This window comes from Eleutherodactylus coqui, chromosome 3, assembly GCF_035609145.1.
Source record: "Eleutherodactylus coqui strain aEleCoq1 chromosome 3, aEleCoq1.hap1, whole genome shotgun sequence".
NCBI classification, from domain to species: Eukaryota; Metazoa; Chordata; class Amphibia; order Anura; family Eleutherodactylidae; genus Eleutherodactylus; species Eleutherodactylus coqui.
The window spans coordinates 48068238-48089840 of NC_089839.1; the positions used below are offsets into that span (position 1 = coordinate 48068238).

At 45.7% G+C, this 21603-nt stretch overlaps 1 protein-coding gene across 2 annotated transcripts in view; it reads left to right on the forward strand.

Annotated features, from left to right (window-relative positions):
* THADA (THADA armadillo repeat containing) overlaps window positions 1-21603 on the forward strand; it is a 551380-nt gene that overhangs the window by 60873 nt on the left and 468904 nt on the right. For both annotated transcript variants that reach the window (XM_066595569.1, XM_066595570.1), the window contains exons 18-20: window positions 1081-1216; window positions 3916-4052; window positions 5992-6153. In XM_066595569.1, the coding sequence (XP_066451666.1) occupies window positions 1081-1216; window positions 3916-4052; window positions 5992-6153 (435 nt within the window). The remainder of the gene's footprint in view (window positions 1-1080; window positions 1217-3915; window positions 4053-5991; window positions 6154-21603) is intronic.

A 21603-nucleotide genomic window follows, 5' to 3' on the forward strand; every position in this document is an offset into this window, starting at 1 on the left:
TTTTCTGGCTGTACAATGGTGGACCCGATTATAGCCAGTGGGGTCCGTCGGGCGCTGTTGGTGTCTGTAATGTGACAGATCCAACACAACTGCTGGCTTTGTTTTTCTGTTCCTATAATGGAAGAAAAAAATGGAAATCTTAGTGCAGATGTTGTGATCAGCATTAGTTATCTACTGCTGGGTGTATGTTCAGACGGCAGAATTCAATACAAGAATCTCCATGCTCAGGAACAACCAATCACAGCGCAGCTTTCATTTTTACCTCAGCAGTATAAGAAATGAAAGCTGCGCTGTGATTGGCTTCTGTGGGCAACTAAGACAGATTTCCTTCAGACAGCTTGTGTGGTGCCGGCCCACCCTGTAGATGCTACGGTAAGACATAGTGTGTAGTTACATAGTGCGTACACACGTGGGCAGAGTTGTTTTGTTAACAAGTTGCACCATAACAGAGTAATGGCTCATTCATGTAAGTATGAACCGTATTCTGAGCATATTTCGTGTGCACATAATACGGAGTGAATAGAACCCATCGATTGAAATGAGTTTATTCATAAACGCATAGTTTTCACGCAAATTTTGCTCACGTAAAAAAACAAAACGCGTCATGTTCCACTCTGGTCCGTTGTACATAGAAGTAAATGGGACTGCACAGTTATGCAGTGAATATACATGAATCGTTAATAATCACTGTGTATTTGCACATAAAAATGGTTGCGCTTTTTTTCTTTTTTTTTCTAAATTCTCAGCGCTTAAATGAGTATTTATGCTCTAAATAGGTGCGTTTCGGTCTTCGTGTACGCTGCATATCGACAGACCAAAACTGAGCTCTTAAATGTATATATTGGTATATTAGATATTTAGAGACTTCATATGATAATGTTGAAAGAAGGGAATTTTCTGCAGTAGCATACAGGATACGAGTATGTATGTATGTATGTATGTATGCATGTGTATATATATATATATATATATATATATGTGTGTGTGTGTATGTGAATGAATATATATATATATATATATATAAATATGTGTGTGTATGTGAATATGTGGTTGCCAGTAATAATATTTGCTTGTTTCCAGTTATTCGCATGCTGATGGATAATCTTGAGTATGAAATCATACAGGCAGAGAGTTCATTGCTGGAAGCCGCAGCCTCCTTCCCCTTATACGGCCGCGTTCATTGTATCATCGGGGCGCTGCAGCAGTATCCTCTGTGGTAAGTTATTGGTGCCGGCTTTAAAGATTTAGGCCTCATGTCCACAGGCGGGTCGCATGCGGGAGCCCATAGCGGAATCCGCCGCGGCCGAGGACTCTGCGTACCTGTCCGGGTCTCCTTTTTTCTGTACTGGGGATGTGTGCAGAAGTGCCAGCTGGCGCGCATGCACAGCACAAGTCTTTTTGTAAACTCCTGCTTTCCTGCAGAATCTACAGCTGCAGATTGGATGGCTTCCATTGGCTTCAATGGAAGCCATCCGCACTAAAATAGAGCATGCTGTGATTTGTTTTCTGCATGCGGAATCCGGAAAACGAATCCACATACGAAAATTGAAGTGCGGTCAGCCATGCTTCCCTATGGGCAGCTTGAACTGCAGATCTTCCATGTGGGTGACCCGCGTGGATTCCGCAAGTCAAACCTGCCTGTGAACATGTGGCTACATTTATGTCTGGAATACAATCTAGTGTCCCAAGCTGATTGCAGATATCCTGACCCCCAACTACAAGCATCAGATACCTATAATTTCCAGTATTCGGGTCAGGAGGCATATGGTCAGGCCGGGGCACCTGTCCATATTATGGGTGGGAAACACTTTTCTGTCAGCAGCCTGCAAGTGAATGGTCCACCCTTGAATACCATATTTCTGATTCAAAACTTAAAGGGATTATCTGGTTATGATTCTAGTTTTACAAAATAGGTTCCCAGTTAGGCATATCACACATTTAATGCACAAAATACTACTGCAAATATGTCTCTATACTCCTTCATCCGCCTGTACCTAACCCATAAGTACTTTTTAAATAACCCCCCACTCCACCCATAAGGAGCATCTGCTGGAGGAGTTTTGAAAATGGCCTCTGGGTCTGGTGGCCTATCAGGCCCAGCCTGAGGCAGGATCTCGTAAGCTGAACTATTACATTGCAATACTAATTTATTGCAGTGTATTATAGGAACGATAGTTTCTAATGAAATTCAATCTCCTTAGAGGGACAAAAGTATAAAAAATAAATAAAAACTCCCAAAAAATAGACAAAACCCAACTTTCTCCCCCTTACCATGTAAAAAAAAAAGCAATACACATTTTGTATCGCTGTTTTCGTAAGGATCCACGTAAAAAAACACTGTGAATGCGGTGAAAATAATATATAAAAACATTTCCAAAGTTCACTTTGCATGTGTTGCCTCACCAAAAGGGGGAATATAAATCAATCAAAAAGTCCTATGAATTACTAAATGGTGCCGTTTAAAAAGTGCAACTGTTAGACCGCACTATTGACAGAGCAGAATTAAGGGTTCTTCAATGCAGTAATACAGAAAATACAGCTTTAAAAAAAAGTGATTTTAAAAAAAAAAAAAACACTATAAATTTGGTATTAATGGGATAAATTAATTCTGTGGTTAAGAATTAATGTTATTTATACTGCATGGTGAACGCTGTTTAAAAAATAAATAAATAAATAAAAAAACTGTACTAGAAATTTCAGATTTTTGATAATCTTGCCTTTTGCAAAAATGAAATAAAGAACCAAGCCTTCATAGAGCTCTGTTGATGTACAAATAAAAATGTTATGATTCTTGGAATGAGGTGACACAAATTTAAATATTTTTTTTTTTTTTTAGTATTTCTAGTTTACAAAAAAAGCAAGGCATAAAAAAACTGCATAAACTTGGTATTGCCATAATCGTGCTAAATGCCATACAAATGAAATGCAAAAAACAATAGTGACATTCCCCCCCCACCCGAAAATTAAATAAAAGTTATTTAATACATTGTATGTACTAAAAAAATTATGCCATTAAAAAAATAAAACTTGCTCTGAAAAAACAAAAAAACTCCTCATACAGCTATTTCGATGGAAGATTAAAAAGATATATGGCTTTGAGAATGCGATTATAAAAAAAACTTTAATATTGGTTGGTCTTTAGTACCTAAAATGGGTTAACATTCTCTCCACGTGGATAGATGTAAAGAATGATATTTCTGGTTTGTGTAGATACTAGAGATGAGCGAACGTGTTCGGCTCCGCCCCTTTTCGCCCGAACACCGAACTTTGCGAGCAATTCCGTGCTCGGGCGAAAAAAGTTCGGGGGTCGCCGTGGCAGCGCGGGGGGGTGCGGCGGGGAGTGGGGGGGAGAGGGAGAGAGAGAGGGCTCCCCCCTGTTCCCCGCTGCTGCCGCCCGCGCCGCCGCGCCTCTCCCCGCCCCACGGCGCCCCCCGAAGCTTTACGCGCGGAGACTGAAGTCCTCGGTAAAGCCGGTGTCCGGGTGCGTAAGTGTTCGTTAAGAACACGTTCGCTCATCTCTAGTAGATACCACTAGAGGGAGCTTGCTGCATACAGGTCATACATTGAACTCAATAACAACTATATACAGTGAGCTGAGCTCCCTCTAGTGGTGGCTGCAGGCAGCTTGAATATTCTATTTTAAATCTAGGTCTGTACTGGGGATTTTTGAGTTCTGTATAGTTCTGACCACTAGAACGGAGGTCATAGAGTATACACAAAGCCTCCCAAAAATATATTAAACACTTGATGGTAATGAAAGTTTGGTCTATCCGACCACCTTTTTTTACTTGTGTCGATAGTTATGTATTGATTGCCTATTGCACAGTTATGCGGTGTGTGGCTTCTGAGCCACCAACAGTGTAATGTAACTCTAGACGTCATTATAATAATGCTGGAAATTCCTATTGTACACAGGGACGTCTCAGATGTGGCGCCGTGGAGGCGGCTAGTATCACGGCTGATCTCCATGTCCTACAGGCTTTCCGCCATCGTCTCTCCAGTTGTCCATAGTTCATCACCAGAAGGTCTCATGCCAATGGACACAGAATCCGGTAAATTGTTTTTCAATGCTGTTATTTCTCCACCAACCCAGTTGAGTAGTTTGGATATTGCAACTTTTCGGAATCCTAAGACGCTTCTCAGAATAGCCAAGTGTCCCATAAATAAAAATGGTTGATCTGAAATGTTGTTGCGCATATTGAATGCCTGATTACTGAGGTTTAATAATCCTAATTGTTATTGGAGACTTTAAAAGGGTTGTCTGACTCTTGGGGGGAAAAAAGGAGCAGCAAATGCTCTAGAATTACAAGGAAAAACCTACTACTCAACCCTCCAATTCCATGGCGACCCAGCACTGATACTCTGGCGGTCCCTTACTACAGCAGTCCTATAGAGAAGAATGCAACGTCGGCACACATGCCCGGCCGCTGCTCCATTCATGGTGGGACCTGTTCATGTGATAAGTGGGGGTCCCAGCAGTTGAATGAATAGGGGGTAAGTTTAACCCTTTGCAATCCAATTTTGGATTCAGGGTTTCCTAAGGGGCTTTCTCTTTCTGCCTTTATACAATTGCGCCATCTGCTGGCTAGAGCCAGTATGTGATATGCCGTGGAGGCCCCAGACAACAGAGCAGCCGGCAATATACAGTAAGAATACCCTGCCGGACGTCTTCTAACATCAGAGCTGCAGAGGCTTCAATCAGAATGTTGGATGACGTCAGACAGTAGATTGGAAAAGGTTAAAGGGGTTTTCTGGGACATTACTATTGATGACCCTTCCTCAGGATAAATCATCAATGGGGTCCACCACTCGGGATCTCGTAGGCTGAACGAATACATCGCAATACAAATTTATTGCAGTGTTATAGGAACGATAGTTACTAATGAAATTCAATCAACTTAAAGGGACACGGGTATAAAAAAATGAATACAAATTCCCAAAAAATTGCCAAAACCCAACTTTCTCCCTCTTACCATGCAAAAAAAAGTAATACACATTTTGTATCGCTGCCACTCAGCTATTCGCCAGGCCTGCTATCAGTACGGACAGCGCTGCAAGCAGACAGAGTATTTCTACAATGGATTTGCTCTTTTGTTTGCTGCGGATTAACATGTGGATTTAGCCCCTGTCGAAGTGCAAAGTGAAGAATTCCCAACGTGTATTCCGTGTCGAGAAGCGACATGTCACTTTTTTTTTTCTCTACACACGGATTTCAGATCCATGTGTGGAAAATATCCATGCCATGTACACTGAAGTGCAAATTCCCGTTAAAAGCAATGAGGTACAGAATTGATGTGGAATGTGTGCCAAATCTGCAGAGATAAAATGCCTAGTAAACCTACTCTGGATAAGTGATAAATAGATGATCGCCTGGGGTCCGACACTCCGAATCCTAGCTGATCGGACGCCTGCTGTCAACATTGCAATACACGGGGGTCGAAGCGGAAGCTGCTGCTCCGACTCCTGTGTAGTGGCCGGCGCTTGTTATTGCAGGTGCAGCTCAGATTAAAATCAGTGGGGCCTGCACCTGCAGTTATCAGCGCCGGCCACTACAGAGGGAGCGGGGCAGCAGCTTCCGCTTCAACCCCTGTGTATTATGCCACTGAAAGTGGAGGCCTGATCAGACTGCAGCCGATCAACTATTTATGGCTTATCCTGAGGATAGGTCATCGATAGTATTACCCCTTTCATCTTCGGCTAACCTCATTAAGCTTACAAGGGGGGTGCAAGAATGTTTACGGATTATTTGTTTCCTATTTAATGCTTGAATCTCCTATTTAAAATCCCCTTTTGTTACTTTGTTGCAATATTATTTCTGTAGCCATCTTGAAAAGTGCCTCTTCCCTTGTGAAGCCTTTAGGTGCAACCACTGCGCTTCTTAGTCATCTTTGATAGTTCCCTAAAACAGTCAGGGCACACAGGGGAACTCCAGGAGACAAAGCAGTTTTCGGTTCACTGTCCCTCTCTGACTATAGCCATTGTCTCCCCCAGAAGCTGCAGCTCAGTTGCACATGATAATGAGTGAGATCAAACCACGGGACACAAATGATTACTTCACACAGCCAAGAATATTACAGCAAGAATATGACCTACATTCCCAGGCCCTTCCAGAAGACCGTGTACCGTCCAATACCCTCTGCGCAGAAATGAAAGGTAATGACATGTAATTAAAGCAATTAAAAACCTTATTAGTCATCTAAGTTGATGAGCTTTTCATAAAACCAGTCTGACAAAGTTCATTGATGCACTGCAGTATTAATTATTCCATATAGTTTGTTTGTTGCTGGCCCATATTCCAGGGAGGTTTTAGGACACTGGTCTGTTGGTCACGTGGAGCGGCTTTTCTAGCGCTGGCGGTAAACAAACTGCAGTTATTCCCCATTTTTTGCCCTTGTCAATTTCCATTTTCCTTCTGGTCTCACTCGGCTTTGATCAGCGTCTTCATCCTTAAGGAGAGTAGACAAGTTAAGGAATTCCATTTTTTGCCACTGAAGATTTAGCAGCATGGGCTTGCTTTTACGTATTGTGCCGGGCCACTGTTTAAGGCTATATGAAAATATAAGCGGCGCCAATCAGTAGTATGATAGGAATAATGAGGATTGACTCGGTACACCTGCACTCGCAGGAGGATGGGAAAGGGAAGGGAAACGCTCCGGATTTAAGATAATACAATCGAGCGAAGCTTCATAGAAATATAGGATGAGATGTAGGCTAAGGATAAGCGAGCGAGACATATACTGAGCGAGACTGCAATACTAAGGGGGGGAAAAAGAGACCTACTGAAAGACACACGCAGGGAGAAAGATGGACGGACACATACTGTGAGATATAGACATACGTATACTGAGAGAGACACAAATACCTGCATGCTGTGTGCGGAGAGATGTATAATGAGACAGAGACATAGAAAAGAGATATCCGTACTGAGAGACGTATTATGAAGGAGGCAGAGGTGCTGAAGGAGACATAACTAAGAAAGGGAGAGACTAAGAGAAACAAAAAGAGAAACTTATGCATGGTGGGAGGGAGAGACTGGCGCAGAGCGGGAGAGGGGGAGAGACTGGCGCGGGAGAGGGGGAGAGACTGGCGCGGAACGGGAGAGGGGGAGAGACTGGCGCGGAGCGGGAGCGTGGGAGAGACTGGCGCGGAGCGTGGGAGAGACTGGCGCGGGGGAGGGGGAAAGACTGGCGGGGGAGGGGAGAGACTGGAGCGGGGAGGGGGAGAGACTGGCGCAGAGAGGGAGAGCGGGAGAGACTGGCGCAGAGCGGGAGAGACTGGCACACAAGGAGATACAGAAGCAGAAACCAAAAAGTGGCAATAGCACTCGAAATACATTTGTTATTAGATATATACCTAATTACAGTACATACACTAACCACATTAAATAATGCAAAGTTCTTGGTATATATTTTTGATCTAATCATATTGGCCCATCCACCAACGTCCAGGTGACCAAGCTTTAATAATAATAATCTTTATATAGCGCCAACATATTCGCGAAGCGGGGGAGAGGGAGAGACTGGCGCGAGAGGGGGAGAGACTGGCGCGGAGCGGGAGAGGGGGAGAGACTGGCGCGGAACGGGGGAGGGGGAGAGACTGGCACGGAGCGTGGGAGAGACTGGCGCGGGGGAGGGGGAAAGACTGGCGCAGAGAGGGAGAGCGGGAGAGACTGGCACACAAGGAGATACAGAAGCAGAAACCAAAAAGTGGCAATAGCACTCAAAATACATTTGTTATTAGATATATACCTAATTACAGTACATACACTAACCACAATAAATAATGCAAAGTTCTTGGTATATATTTTTGATCTAATCATATTGGCCCATCCACCAACGTCCAGGTGACCAAGCTTTAATAATAATAATCTTTATATAGCGCCAACATATTCCGCAGCGCTTACAAAAGGGGGGGGGGGGGGGGGAACAGAAACAAAACCACGGTTACATCTAGTAATCCGTTGATGGAAACAGTAGGGGTGAGGGTTCTGCTCCAACGAGCTTACATACTACAAATAGTGGGTAAACGGGCTGGAGATGTGCACGATATGGCGAGGTGAAGTGTATGGGATGCTATATGTATGGGATGCTATATGACTACAAGAGAGGGCTGATTGCGGCTAGTAGGGATTGCAATCAGTAGGATGGGGAGCATGTTATCAGTCGGCATACAGAGGGGTTCGGTTTAGGAGATATGGTATGTCTCCCTGAAGAGGTGCATTTTGAGAACACGCCTGAAGTTTTGTGAGTATTGGATCGCCCGGATGGTTTGAGGTAGCGCATTCCAGAGGACCGGTGCTGCTCTGGAGACGTCTTGGAGGCAGGAATGAGAGGTTTGAATTAAAGGGGCGCTTAATCTGATTTCATTAGCAGAGCGGAGGGCGCGGGCTGTGGAGGGCTTTGTGGGTGAAGGTAATGAGTTCGAATTGAATTCTGTATTTGACATGCAGCCAGTGCAGTGACTGGCACAGGGCAGAGGCGTCCCAGTAGTGGCTGAACAGGAGGATGAACCTGGCTCCCGCATTTAGGATGGATTGGAGAGGGTAGAGTCTGGCGCAGGGGAGGCCAATCAGCAGTGAGTTGCATTAATCGAGCCGAGAGTGGATGAGGGCAACAGTTATTGTTTTTAGCGTGTCCACAGTGAGAAAAGGGCGGGTTCTTTCGATATCCTTGAGATGCAGCTGACCTGTTTGGGCCAGAGATTGGAGTCAAATAATAACCCCAAAGTAACGGGCGTGATGCTATACACTAAAGGTCCATTTACATGGGACGACTGTCAGGCAAACGATGCCTGACACTCGTCCCTGTGTGTCCGCGCTCCCGTGCTGTCACATGGGAGCTAGTAGTGTTGGCTCGCTCACGGAGCGGCCTGCAAGGGGGCGGAGTAGTGCAGGAGATTTCTCTCCTCTCGCTCCCCTGCCCCTCTCCATTGACATAACACAGCAGCTGTTCACTACTGAATGGCTGCTATTTAAACTGAACGGTGAGCCATAAGCTCATTGTTTATGCTGCATAAACGATGGACGATAGAAGAGGGAAATCTCCTGCACTGCCCCCCTGCTGGCCACTCTGTGAGCGCACAGGAGCACGGACACACAGGGACAAGTGTTGGGCATCATTGGCCCGACAGTCATCCCATGTAAATGGACCCTATGATGGAGATGTCAGGATGAGGTCTGTTAGTAGAAGGCAGAAATACCAGTAGATCAGTTTTTGGTAGAGCCTGGCCATAGTGTTAGAGACAGCGGACAGACAGTTGGTGGCATTCTGAAGGAATGGTGCTGTGATGTCATGGGAGGAGGTGTATAACTGGGTGTTGTCAGCATAGAGATGGTACTGAAAGCCAAATCTCCTGATGGTTTATCCAATAGGGGCTGTGTAGATGGAGAAGAGGAAGGGGCCGAGGTCTGAGCCATGGGGGACCCCAACAGCAAGGGGAAGAGGGGGTGAGGTGAAGCCAGCAAAGGAGACCCTGAAGGAGCGGTCAGATAGGTAGGAGAACCAGGAGAGAGCAGTGTTCTTTAGGCCAATAGAATAAAGCAAACTGAGGAGGAGTTTGTGATCAACAGTGTCAAATGCCGCAGAGAGGTCGAGGAGGATCAGTAGGGAGTAGTCGCTCCGCGATTTGGCTGTCAGCAGGTCACTTGAAACTTTTGTAAGGGCGGTTTCTGTCAAGTGTAGAGGGGGGGGGGGGGTAGTTGGCAGCATAGGACGAGTCGAGGGTCTGTTTCCTAAGCAGATTGGAATATGATAGTATGTCTGAATCAGGAGGGGAAGATGCCAGAGGTCAGAAAGAGATTGAATATAGCGGTGAGGTGGGAGATGACCACCGGGGTGAGGGACTGGCGGAGGTTGGAAGGAAGAGGGTCACTAGCATCGGTGGTGGGGCGAGCAGAGGAAAGCAATCTGGAGACTTCTTTGTCATTGGTCTGAGTACAAAGAGTGAGTGGGAGCTAGATGCAGAACTGACTAGACTAGGGTCAGGGCTAGTCTGGGAGTGGGAGGTTATTTCCTGCCGGATGTCATTGATTTTCTTTTTGAAGTAAGCAGCCAGCTCTTCAGCACTAAGATCCATCACAGGGGGTTCCAGTTTAAGGCTGAGAAGGGAGTCAAAAGTGTCAGACTCATTTAGGCTTGTGAAATAGTGAGGAGACCAGAGGGGTGAAGTAGACTTGTTTGGCGTGATGGAGGGCGAGGTTGTAGGTTCTGAGCATGAATTTGAAATGAAGAAGGTCTGGAGACTTTTGTGACCTTCTCCACAGCCGTTCAGCACATCTAGAGCACCGCCGAATGAAGCGCGTTTGAGGCGTGTGCCAAGGTTGCCGAGGTCTGCTTCTGACGGCTTGAGTCACAGGTGGTGCCGCTTCATCCAGGGCATGTTTGAGAATGGTGGTGTAATCTGTGGCAGCCAGGTTGGGGCAAGAGAGGAGAGTGATAGGGGACAGAGAGGACTGAGGGGTCTTAGCAAATTTTTGGGTGTGAATGGCCTGAAGTTTCCTGTACATACGATAGGTGGGTCTGGGGAGATGCTTGGGAGCTTCAGAGAAAGAGAGAAAATTATAGTCCGAGAGTGCGAGAGGGGAGTTAGTGAATTGGGAAGCAGAGCAGAGACGGAGGAAGAACAGATCAAGAGTGTTGCCATCTCTGTGAGCGGGAGAGGCTGTGAGTTGTGAGAGACCAAGGGAGGAGGTGAGCAATAGAATCTGAGAGGGAGATGGGGTTATTGGAGTGGATGTTAAAGTCGCCTAAGATGAGGGTTGGGATTTCACAGGATAGGAAGTGGGGGAGCCAGGCGGCAAATTGATCAGCGGCACTGCTGTGCTTTCAGATGAGTTCTAACACTAATGTCAGGTGGTCTAATCTTAACCTGGAAAAGATGGGTACGTACCTTTTAAAGAATGTATCTCTCTTGGGCCTAAGCTCACAGATAAAACCAAGGAAAGTAGGATACCAATTCATATGATCCAATAGGAGGGACAGAAGGTAAATGGGCGGGCGTGCACAAATGGGTAGAGGCAGCCACAACTTCTGGTGCATAATTGTAGAAAGTGCTGAGAGTGCAAAGACCTTGGAGGTGAGGGGGAGCATGGTATCTTCTGAAATCAGCTACGGTTGCGCAGCTAATTTCAAGTCACAATCCGCACCAATTGTGCGTATTTTGACTCTTTTGGTTGCAGAAATGCTGCAGAATTTACAACGGAAATTTCTGAGGCTGAAAATCTGCAGCATTTGTCTCTAAATATGCCAACTTTTTAAATTTACTCAGATATTAAGGAGAAGCTAAATATGTAAGTCCCCAGTCACCGGTGACCTCTGACTGGTCCACCCAAATGCCCCATAGGAATGGGAGCAGTGCACATGTTCACCCGCCAGCCCATTCACTTCTATGGAACAGGCGGAGATTGATGATCTCTTTCTGTCCCATACTAGTGAATGGAGCAGCGGTTGAGCATGTGCATCACAACTTCATTCACATGGGGTATTTGGCTGCGTCTGTCTCAGAATTTCTGGGGGTTCCATTGAGCAAACCCCAAACAATCAGCTGGGGATAAATGTCTTTAATCGGGTTTTTCAACACTGTTATAATTGATGACCTAACCTCAGGTTAGTGGATTGGTGGGAGTCCACCACTCGAAATCCCCACCAATCGCAGCTGATCCTTGGTCCTCCTGTCAGTGCTGGAATCAAATAGTGCTTTAAGCATTTGTCGTGGCCTGATTTGATACTACAGACACAGCTCCAATAGAATTCAGTAAGATTTGTGCCTGCAGTATCAAATCTTGCCACTGCAATATGAACAGCAATATCTGCACAGACAGCGGGCCCGTGGTTCAGCTGATTGGCAGTGATCCCGAGTGACCAGACACCCATCAATCAACTAGTGATGACTTATCTTGAGGATATGTTATCAATAACATCTCAAGTCCTTGAGAACCCCTTTAATGTGAAGACCTCTTTAATTGCTTCCCTCCCCATGACGTAAGGGTACGTCATGGGAGCAAGGTACTTCCCGCAAAAAGACGTACCCTTACGGCATAGGGATAGCGCAAGATCATGACAGATCTCGCGCTATCCCTGCAGTGGGAGCCGGCTTTCAGTCATAGCCGGCCTCCCGCTGCAGCAGCGGGGGTGCATCGGAGATGTGCCTCACGGTGTTAACTGCTCCCCTGCCACGATCTATGTAGATCGCAGCATGAGAAGAGTTCACACGGGAGCGCGCTCCCTTTATAAAGTTGCCGGGCTCTTGCAATATAATTGCAGAGAGCCCGGCTGGTTGCCATGGCATAAAAGTGATCAAAAAAGCCGTATATTCCCCAAAATGGTACCAATAAAAACTACAGCTTGTCTCGCAAATAATAAGCCCTCACAGAGCTCCGTACATGGAAAAATAAAAAAGTAACAGGACTTTGAATGCAGTGATTTAGAAAAAAAAAGATTTCCAAAAAAAGGGTTTTTATTGCAGAAAAGTGGAAAAACCTAAAAAGAATTTTGGTATCGTTGTAACCGTACCGACCCGTGCAAAAAATGTATTGTGTCATTTATGCTGCATGATTAACGCTGTTAAAAAACCGCAAAAATCTATGGCAGAATTAATGCGTTTTCTCTCCCTGCGATCATAAAAAAAAAAAAAAAAAACGTTTTGCAATATAGTCTATGTACCGAAAATGGCACCGATTAAAAACTACAGTTCGCCACGCAAAAAACAAGCCCTTATACGGCCGCGTCGATGGAAAAATAAAAAAGTTATGGCTTTTGAAAAATGGAGATGAAAATCCGCCAAAAATCGTTGCGTCCTTAAGCCCAAAATAGGCCGTGTCATTAAGGGGTTAAAGAAGAATTTACTAAAAGCTGCGGCACCCTTTTAGTATGCATGAATATATGAGGAAAAAGCTGTATACAATAGCTTTCGAATTATAATCATGTTATATTTCAGTTTTAATCTTGCAGCCCCTGTGCTTACATGTCCCTATGATGACACTTCCTGTGCTGTAGAGGTTCAATGCTATCGTAGAAATATTGCATGGACCCAAATAGTCATCAACCACACTGTCAATAAATATACTCCCATCCATGTTGTCAATCTCTGACTCACCACACGAATGCAACCTTGCACTTTCTACAGTACTTTCTATGTGTCAGCAGCTAGTGTAGATTTAAGTTAACAAGCCCTTGAATGACCACTTGGTGGAGCTGTGGGTCTGCTGCCGGTTTGATGCGCTGCACATATATAAGTCTCATCACTGCCAGATATTGTGTTCAAGGTCAGGGGGCAGCTGTGTAGATTATGGTTTAATTTCTGCATAATGGGAAAAGAAGCTAGATTGTCAATGTAAAATGCAGTCTGTAGTCTAATAATGAATAATTGCCTGTAACCAAAGTGAGCGCTCGTCTCGTTCCTTTGTCAAGAACATCCAAGCAGTTATATTTACTGCTTGTCAAAAGTTGACCAGTACAGGCTGTACAGTAGACGAACACGACTCTGACGATAAATGTAATTTCTTCTAACAATACAAACGCCACTTTTAATGTCACTTCTCCCATTTACTTAACTCTGTATAGAACATCACAAGAATCCGCTCTTTTCTCACCGTGGACACACTAAAAACGCTCACTGTTGCCCCCATCCACTCTCGGCTTGATTATTGCAACTCGCTGCTGATCGGCCTCCCCTGCGCCAGACTCTACCCTCTCCAAACCATCCTGAATGCGGCAGCCAGGCTCATCTTCCTGTCCAGCCGCTACTCGGACGCCTCTGCCCTGTGCCGGTCACTGCACTGCGCTTCCCCTTCAAATGCAGAATTCAATTCAAACTCACTACAATCATCCACAAAGCCCTCCACAGCGCAGCGCCGCCCTACATTGCCTCCCTCATCTCAATCCGCAACATCCACTCCGCTAACGAAATCAGATTTAGTGCCCCTTTAATTCGAACCTCTCATTTCCACCTCCAAGACTTCTCCAGAGCAGCATCGGTCCTCTGGAACGCGCTACCACAAACTATCTGGGGAATCACTGACACACTAAACTTCAGGCGTGCTCTAAAAACGCACCTCTTCAGGGAGGCATTCCATATCCCCTAAACCAAACCCCTCTGTACTCCGCCTGATAACATGCTCCCTGACCTACTGACTGCAATCCCTGCTAGCCGCAATCAACCGCCCCTGCAGTCATCCCGATTCAGCCACTATTTGACTCAACTTGACCATTGTCTATGTGTATATAGCATCCCTCACTCTCCACCTCGCCATGCATGTAAGCACACTTCAGTCGTGAAACTGTGATATGTATTTGCACGACCACAATTTGTTTACGCCCGTGTTTTTTCACCTGCTCTGGCCTGTTTTTAAGTGCACAACTACACTGCATATTTGCGTATGCTCAAAGGACTGTAGACGGGCTCATTGAAGTGGTGTGCAAATAAGCAGGTTTGCTGCTTACTCACTCCGATTTGTGCCCACCCATTCACTTCAATGGCTTATTGCAGTCTGTAACGCGCCCCGACAAGGTCACGCTGCGTATTTTATCACACGATCGCACACCGTGTGAAAAAATACGCTCATATGAGCGAACCCATTGAAATCGATGGGTTCTATTCACTGCGTATTACACACACAAGACATCTCAGTCATTGAAGACCGTTACAAAGGGAAGTACAATCCGAATATGAGGGGTGACTTTTCTGGTTCTTGCAGAGGGAAAGTAATGTTTCTTACAGGAAGAAGTCACGATCCAAGCGTCATTTTCCACAGAAAACAGGCTGAATAGTAATATTATGGCGCGTCCAATTACATGTCAAGTACTTTCTGTTATGAAAATTTTTACAAAATTTGCTGCAATGTTTTATTATTATAGTCGTAGAGATTTTTAGAAATACACATTGTAATCAAAACGATGTTCTGTTATTGAAAATACCAATAAAAATCATTGGAAAGAAAAAGGCCGATCCGGCCTGTAGCTCAATATTGGGGTCCTTTATTGAAATAACAACATACTTAAATAGGAAGGTGTGGATGCACTACATATTATGGGGCACAGCACGCTAGGGGCCCTGGAACATGGATTTCAATTTTGTGTTGTGACCCCTGTAAAAGAGAGAGTAAAACCCAATTGTAAAGTTGAATAGTAGCATGTGAGAAGCAGAAATCCGCTTTTCAGCTCTCTAAAAGTCCCGTGGGACCGCTGCTATGACTGAATTAGGGAAAGCATACTCAAAGTGGGCTTTTTTTTGCTACGACAAGGACAGATCATCCAGAAAGTCATCCAACATTGTTTGCAGGAGATCCAGGTACCAATCTGTGGTGAAAGCCCTTGGAATGAACTTGGGTTCAACAAGGCAGTTCAGTTCAGTTATCACCCTTGGGGCGATGGTCCACAGCGCCAATCTGGAATGACCACGACTGAGAACATTGCTCCATTCAGTGTAAATGTCAGAAGAGGTACTGTTGCCTATCTGTTGCACCCATGAGCGCCGTGGACGACCAGGAGGCCTCCGCCATCTGGCAGGGGGATGTCTCTTGATTTTCCTAGCAATTGCTGTGGTTAGAGCACCATGGGCTGGGACAGCTTCTGACAAGCGTGCAACATGACCAAAAAGTGCAAGTTGTCTCCTTGTTATTGTTTCTATGATTGACTGAAGCTCTGTGCAAGCCTGTATCTCACTATTTCTGATGAAGTTGAACCAACGGATACGGAGAATCTGGCGTTGGCATCGCATGTGAAAGGACTCCAAACACTCAGTGGTTTGCGACAGCAAGGTCCAAGTCTCCGAGCCGTACAATAATATTGGCATTACGCAAGTCTGGTAAAATCGAATCTCAGTCCTGAGTGTTATGTTCTGCCTCCGCCAGAGTTTTTCCAGGGACCTCATAGCCGAGGCTGCCAGCGCTATTTTCCGCAGAATGTCCGGAAGCGCCCTCCCATCTGTATGCTGAACACAAACTCACTGACAGCATCGACTCTCTGGCCGTTTACGTCTAGGTCCGGAGGCATTGCGCCTACTTCTAGATTCTGCAGCTTGGTTTATTGCCAGGAGATGTGAAGCCCCAGCCTCAGAACCGAATTGAGTGTCTCAGATTAGATGCGACATCCAAGAGTGCAACATCATCGGTGTAGTCCAGGTCGGTGAAGTAGTACTCCGGAAGAGTGACCCCATTTCAATGGACAATATGCTGAAGAATCCAGTCCATGGCCCTGCAAAAGAGTGCAGGAGCGAAGACGCAACCTTGTCAAACACCAGACGAGGTCTCAAAACTAGTAGAGATTGAACTATTGATACGGACTTTGGCGGGTGTGCCCTAATGCATGTCTTTTAGTAGGTTTAGAAGGGATGTGGGGACGCCAACGCCATGCAGGGCCTTCCAGAGAGCTTCTCTGTCGACTGAGTCGAATCCTTGAGATCGACATACGTGATGAAGAGCAGTCTTTTAAATTCTCTGTATATCTCTGAGAGGAGCCTAAGAGCAAGTATGGCATGCCTGGTGGAGCCGCCTGCCGTGAAGCCTGACTACTGGGGTCTCCGCTTGGAGGTAAGGAGTGGTTGTACCCTTGAGAGTAGAACGTGCGCGAAGACCTTGCCGGGAACCGACAGGAGCGTTATTGGCCAAGTGCATGATGTTTTTGGGCCTTTCCCCTTGTACAGGGTGAGGATGATGCCCTCCTTCCATTAGACGGGGACTTTCCCACAAGACCAGACACGCAGAAATAGTTGATGTAAAGCAGTGCTTATTGGCTCAATTGCGCATTTCAGCAGTTCAGGTGGAATGCCATCTGAGCTGGTGGCACGTCCGTGTCTAATGTTCTGAATAGCAGAACGGACCTCTTCCCGTGACGGAGCATCCGTAGGCACAGAATGGTTGTCCACAGCAACGGATTCGAGGTCATTTAGGTCATGACACGGGTTAGCCGGTGGATGGTTTAGGGCAGATGAGAAATGTTTACACCAGTGTTGAAGTGTCTCGTCATGGTTGGTACAAGGGCTGCCATCGGATTTGTGGATTGGCGTATGACGACTGGTCCATGAGGATCCTCGGATTCTGGCGACTGCTTTGTATGCTGCAGTTAGATTGTTTGACCTCAGACCTTCTTCAGCGTCATCAGCCAGAGCATTATAGTACCGCTCCCTGTCTTTCTTGGACTTTGCCCGGAACATGCCCTTCAGCCTTTTACATTCTACTCGGTTGTTTTTAAAGCGGGCTTTGGCCTTCGCTTCAAGGACCTGCATAGTGTCGTCCATTAGCCAGAACTACCTACGGGGACGCTGGTATCCGAGAACGGTCTTTGCGGTTTCACGAATAGCGTCTCTTGTGACATTCCAAGCTGCCTCTGGTTCATCTGGGAGATTTCCCAGAACGTGGAACCAGTTTTCGATTGCGATGTTGTATTGGAATTCGAGTGCTGGATTTTCCTTCAGGGCGACAACGTTTAATGAAGGTCGTGATCTGGTCTTACGGGGCGGTCAGAGTGGAACTGCTATTTCGGCAACAAGCAAACGGTGGTCTGTGTTTGCTGGAGCTTCTGCCCTGTGGTATACTCGGCAAGATTTGACAGAATTGTGATGACGAATGATTATATAGTTCCTTTTTTGTAAGTCCATCGTTGGGTATCCAGGTAAACCTATGAATGCTACATCTCTGAAACCAGGACGCTGCCACTGCGAGGCCCATTGAGGCACAGAATGACAGCATCCATTGTTATGGCTCAACAGGACGGTCGCGCCAAATTCCAACCCACACGTTCACTCTGAAATTTGCATTGTCTTCTGATTGGGTTGCGCTCTTACTAGTAATTTGGAGTAATCGGCGCTTCACTGTTCACTAACACGCTCCCACAGTCTCATAGCGTCAGCCCTGGACTGCACTGTTAAACGGTTCATAGATCATATATCATAGGGGTTGCCTTGCTCTTGCCTCTCTAGTGCATCTGTTGTCACCTTCATTTGCACCAAAGCAAGTGACATTGATGCACAATCTCTTTTGCTTCCTAACTGGACAGATTGCTATCACTTAAGTGTAAGTGCCTTGGGGTTATACTGTAATGCTTAACCCGTTAACGACCGCCCATATGTCTTTTGGCGGTGGCTGTTAAGGGGCTTTATTCTTTAGCGTCGTCTTTTGACGACTGCTTTATGCGAAGCCCGGAGGGGATTTCCTGTGCTAAGGAAAGCGGGTTCTCGGCTGTTGGATGACAGTCCGACTACGGCATGTATAAGGCTGACAGAAGGAGGGGGCTCCCTCTGTCACCTATTGGATCCTCATGGTGCGATCATGGGGTCCCGATGGGTTGCTTTGGCACCAGGAGGCTTGAATATAGCTTCCAGGTCTGCCAGCTACGGTGGCCTGTTTGGCTCAGCTTCTCGCTGAGTTTCATAGGCTTTCTAATACACTACTGTAGTGAAGTATAGTAGTGTATTAGAAGAATGATTAAAAAATGCGGATAATCAAGCCCCCTAGTGGGACAAAAATAAAGAGAGAAAAAGTATTACATAAATAGTAAAAACAAAGAAAAACTTCAAAACCAACCTTTCCCCCTTTAGGCCTAGTGCCCACGGCCGTGACTAGCTTTGCAAGCGGAATACCGCAGCAGAGCCCGTCACGGCACCCCATACAGTAGACGCGCCAGGAGCCTCATATGACGTGGTAGGCAGGGAGGCGCTTTCACGCTATCTTCGGCTGTGCTACAGCGGAGGATAGCGTGGCATACGTCTTCCATTGACTGCAATGGAAGCCATCTGCGCGTTCGCCCACGGCAAATAGAACATGCCGCAGGTGATTATGGGTACTTTTACGGGGCGGAATTCCACGGTGGAATTCTGCACCGTTAGCATTGCGCTATTAGGTTCAATAGAACCTAATAGCTGCGGGGGAACGCCGCGTGATACACGGCGGAAATCTGCCCGTGGGAATTAGCCCTTACTATTAAAAAAAATGTAAACAAAAAGTCACACGTGGTATCGTTTGTGTTCGTAATGACCTATAGAAAAAAGCATAATAGTTAACAGTGCACATAATGAGAAAAAAAGGCCAAATTAACTGTTTTCGACATATCTTGCCTTACAGAAAACTGAATAGAAAGGGATCAAAATGTTGCATGAATCAATAAGTGGTACCATTAAAAAGTACAACTCATCCTGCCAAAGTAAACCGTACATTGTACGGGTTCAATAATGTACTCACTTTTTTGTCTGGGTTATTATGAACACAGCAATACCACATATGTGATTTTGTTTTATTATTTTAATTTTTTTAACATTTGGGGGGTGGGGGGAGTGGGGTTTTGACATATTTATTTTTATAAATTTTTTTATACTGTGACTTTTTATTTGTGTCCCACTAGGGGGCTTGAATACCAGAATCTTTTATCATTTTTCTAATACACTACTACACTTCAGTATAGTAGTGCATTAGAAAGCCTATTAGGTCAGCCAGAGACTGAGCCTCACAGGCCACCGTAGAGGCTATATCCAAGCCTCTGGGTGCCATAGCATCACATCGCAGGGGTCCGATGGCTGACAGTGCACCAGCTCCCACCGACACGGGAGACCCACGCAGGGATTCTAATGCAGCGTTGTCTTTTGGAGAATAAAGCCCCTTAATGGCCATCAAAAGATGGTGTACAAAAAGAACAAAACATAAGAAAACTTTATAAACTTGGTGTCGCCGGAATGATGCTGACCTAGAGAATAACATTACTAATTTTGCACACTGAATGCCGTAAAAGGAAATTTAAAAAAAATGGCAGAATTTTCCTTCCCCAATCACTTAAAAAATAAGTTCTACAATACATTATATGTACCTAACATTGATTCCATTAGAAAATACAACTTGCCACGCAAAAAACAGACGCTCATATGGCTATGTCGGCAGAATGGCAAAAAAGTTAGGGCTCCTAGAATGTGGCGATGAAAAACCGGAAAATTAGTTGGTCATTCAGAAGTTAACAGGCTTCATCACTGAGGGGTTAAAGAAACGCTGCTTCCCTCTCTGAGGGCACCATAAGGTAGTACAGTGATATGTCTGCTGTATGGAGCCGTGCAGTAGTTTGGGAGAAATGTACATCTTATCAGTACCAGCACATGCATAGAGGACTACTTAAAGTAGTCCTGGATATTCATGAGCTGGAGGCTCCTCCCAGTCACACAGTCCTCCAGCCACTGATTGACAGCTCTCTGCTTATTATTGTGCATAGAGAGAGAGCTGCCAATCATTGACAGTGGGATGGGTGTGGCCAGTCTGCAGCTCATGAATATGCGGGATTAGTCCTTTATCTGGCTGCTACTAATACAATGTAAGAGTCTCTTTTAATCGTTGCTTTAATGGTATTTGAGCCATGTATCACATGAGTAGTCATTCATTTGAATGGTAGTCATGTAATGCTACATTTTCCTGCAGCTTCCCTGGCAATCAACATGGGTTTCAGCTGCTGAAATTGCAGTGATTGCAAAATAGCCAACCTCTTGAGCCTCTTTCACACGGGCGACAGCGATATCGCCGCTACAAAATCACAGCTTTCTCCCCGCGGTTTTGTAGCGTCAGCAATGCGGTTTCTTGTGAAGAATCACACATTCCATCGCTGCTGCTCGCGATATAATCGCGCAAGTTCATCCAGTGCTGCATTGGTTGACTGGAGAACCAATCACTTCCTAGAGGCGGGATTTATGAAACCGAAAATTGATGGCAAAAAAGACCATATGGTCCATCTAGTCTGCCCTTTTGTTATATCTTTCTTAACCCCTTAGTGACTACCCAATAGTGTTTTTACATCCTGGCTTGCTGGGCCCCTGTGGGGATTAAAACCCTGCAAGCTGTGGACGTGATGGCTCCATGCTGCCGCTTCTCGGAGGTAGCCGACAACCTGGAGCTGTCATCATGGGCCTCGGGCCGCCCCCCCTTCCTCGGTCACATGATTGCTGGCATTTACTGAATGGAACTCAATGAAAAGTAAATAAAAGTTAAAGATTCAGCTGCCCTGACAACTCATCCTTGTCCTCCGCGATGTCTTGCGGCGTTCTGGCCTCCCGGTCCCGACTGCGACTTCAGCGCATGCGCAACGGACGTCATACATCGGGCCCGTGCACAGAAGGGTGCGCGGCCCGGGAAATTTAAAATCTCTCTGGCTCCCGGTCAATATGTGTAGCCCAGAGCAGAGAGATATCACTGGGAGCCACTGTATGCGGTTCTCGGTCACATGATCACTGCTATCCAATGGATAACAGCGATCATTTAAATATAAAAAAAAGTTAACGTGATCGCCTTTTTCTATTGGAAAATTTTAAGAAAAGGTAAAAGTTTCACCTTTCATCATGGATCCGATCCGATCCGTGAGGGGAAGTGAAATTAATTACCTAAGGCAGTGATGGCGAACCTTTTAGAGACCGAGTGCCCAAACTGCAACCTAAAACTCACTTATTTATCGCAAAGTGCCAATACGTCAGGGGGCGGGGCTTATCACGACGTATGATTGTACCCCCGTCGTTCTAAAAAGGACAGGGCCACTTCAAAATAGACAGGGTACAGATTTTGACTGCTTTTTGGATGCGGAAATACTGCAGAATGTCCTCAGCAGAAATTTCTGTGGAAAATTCTGCAGCATTTCTGCATCCAAAAAG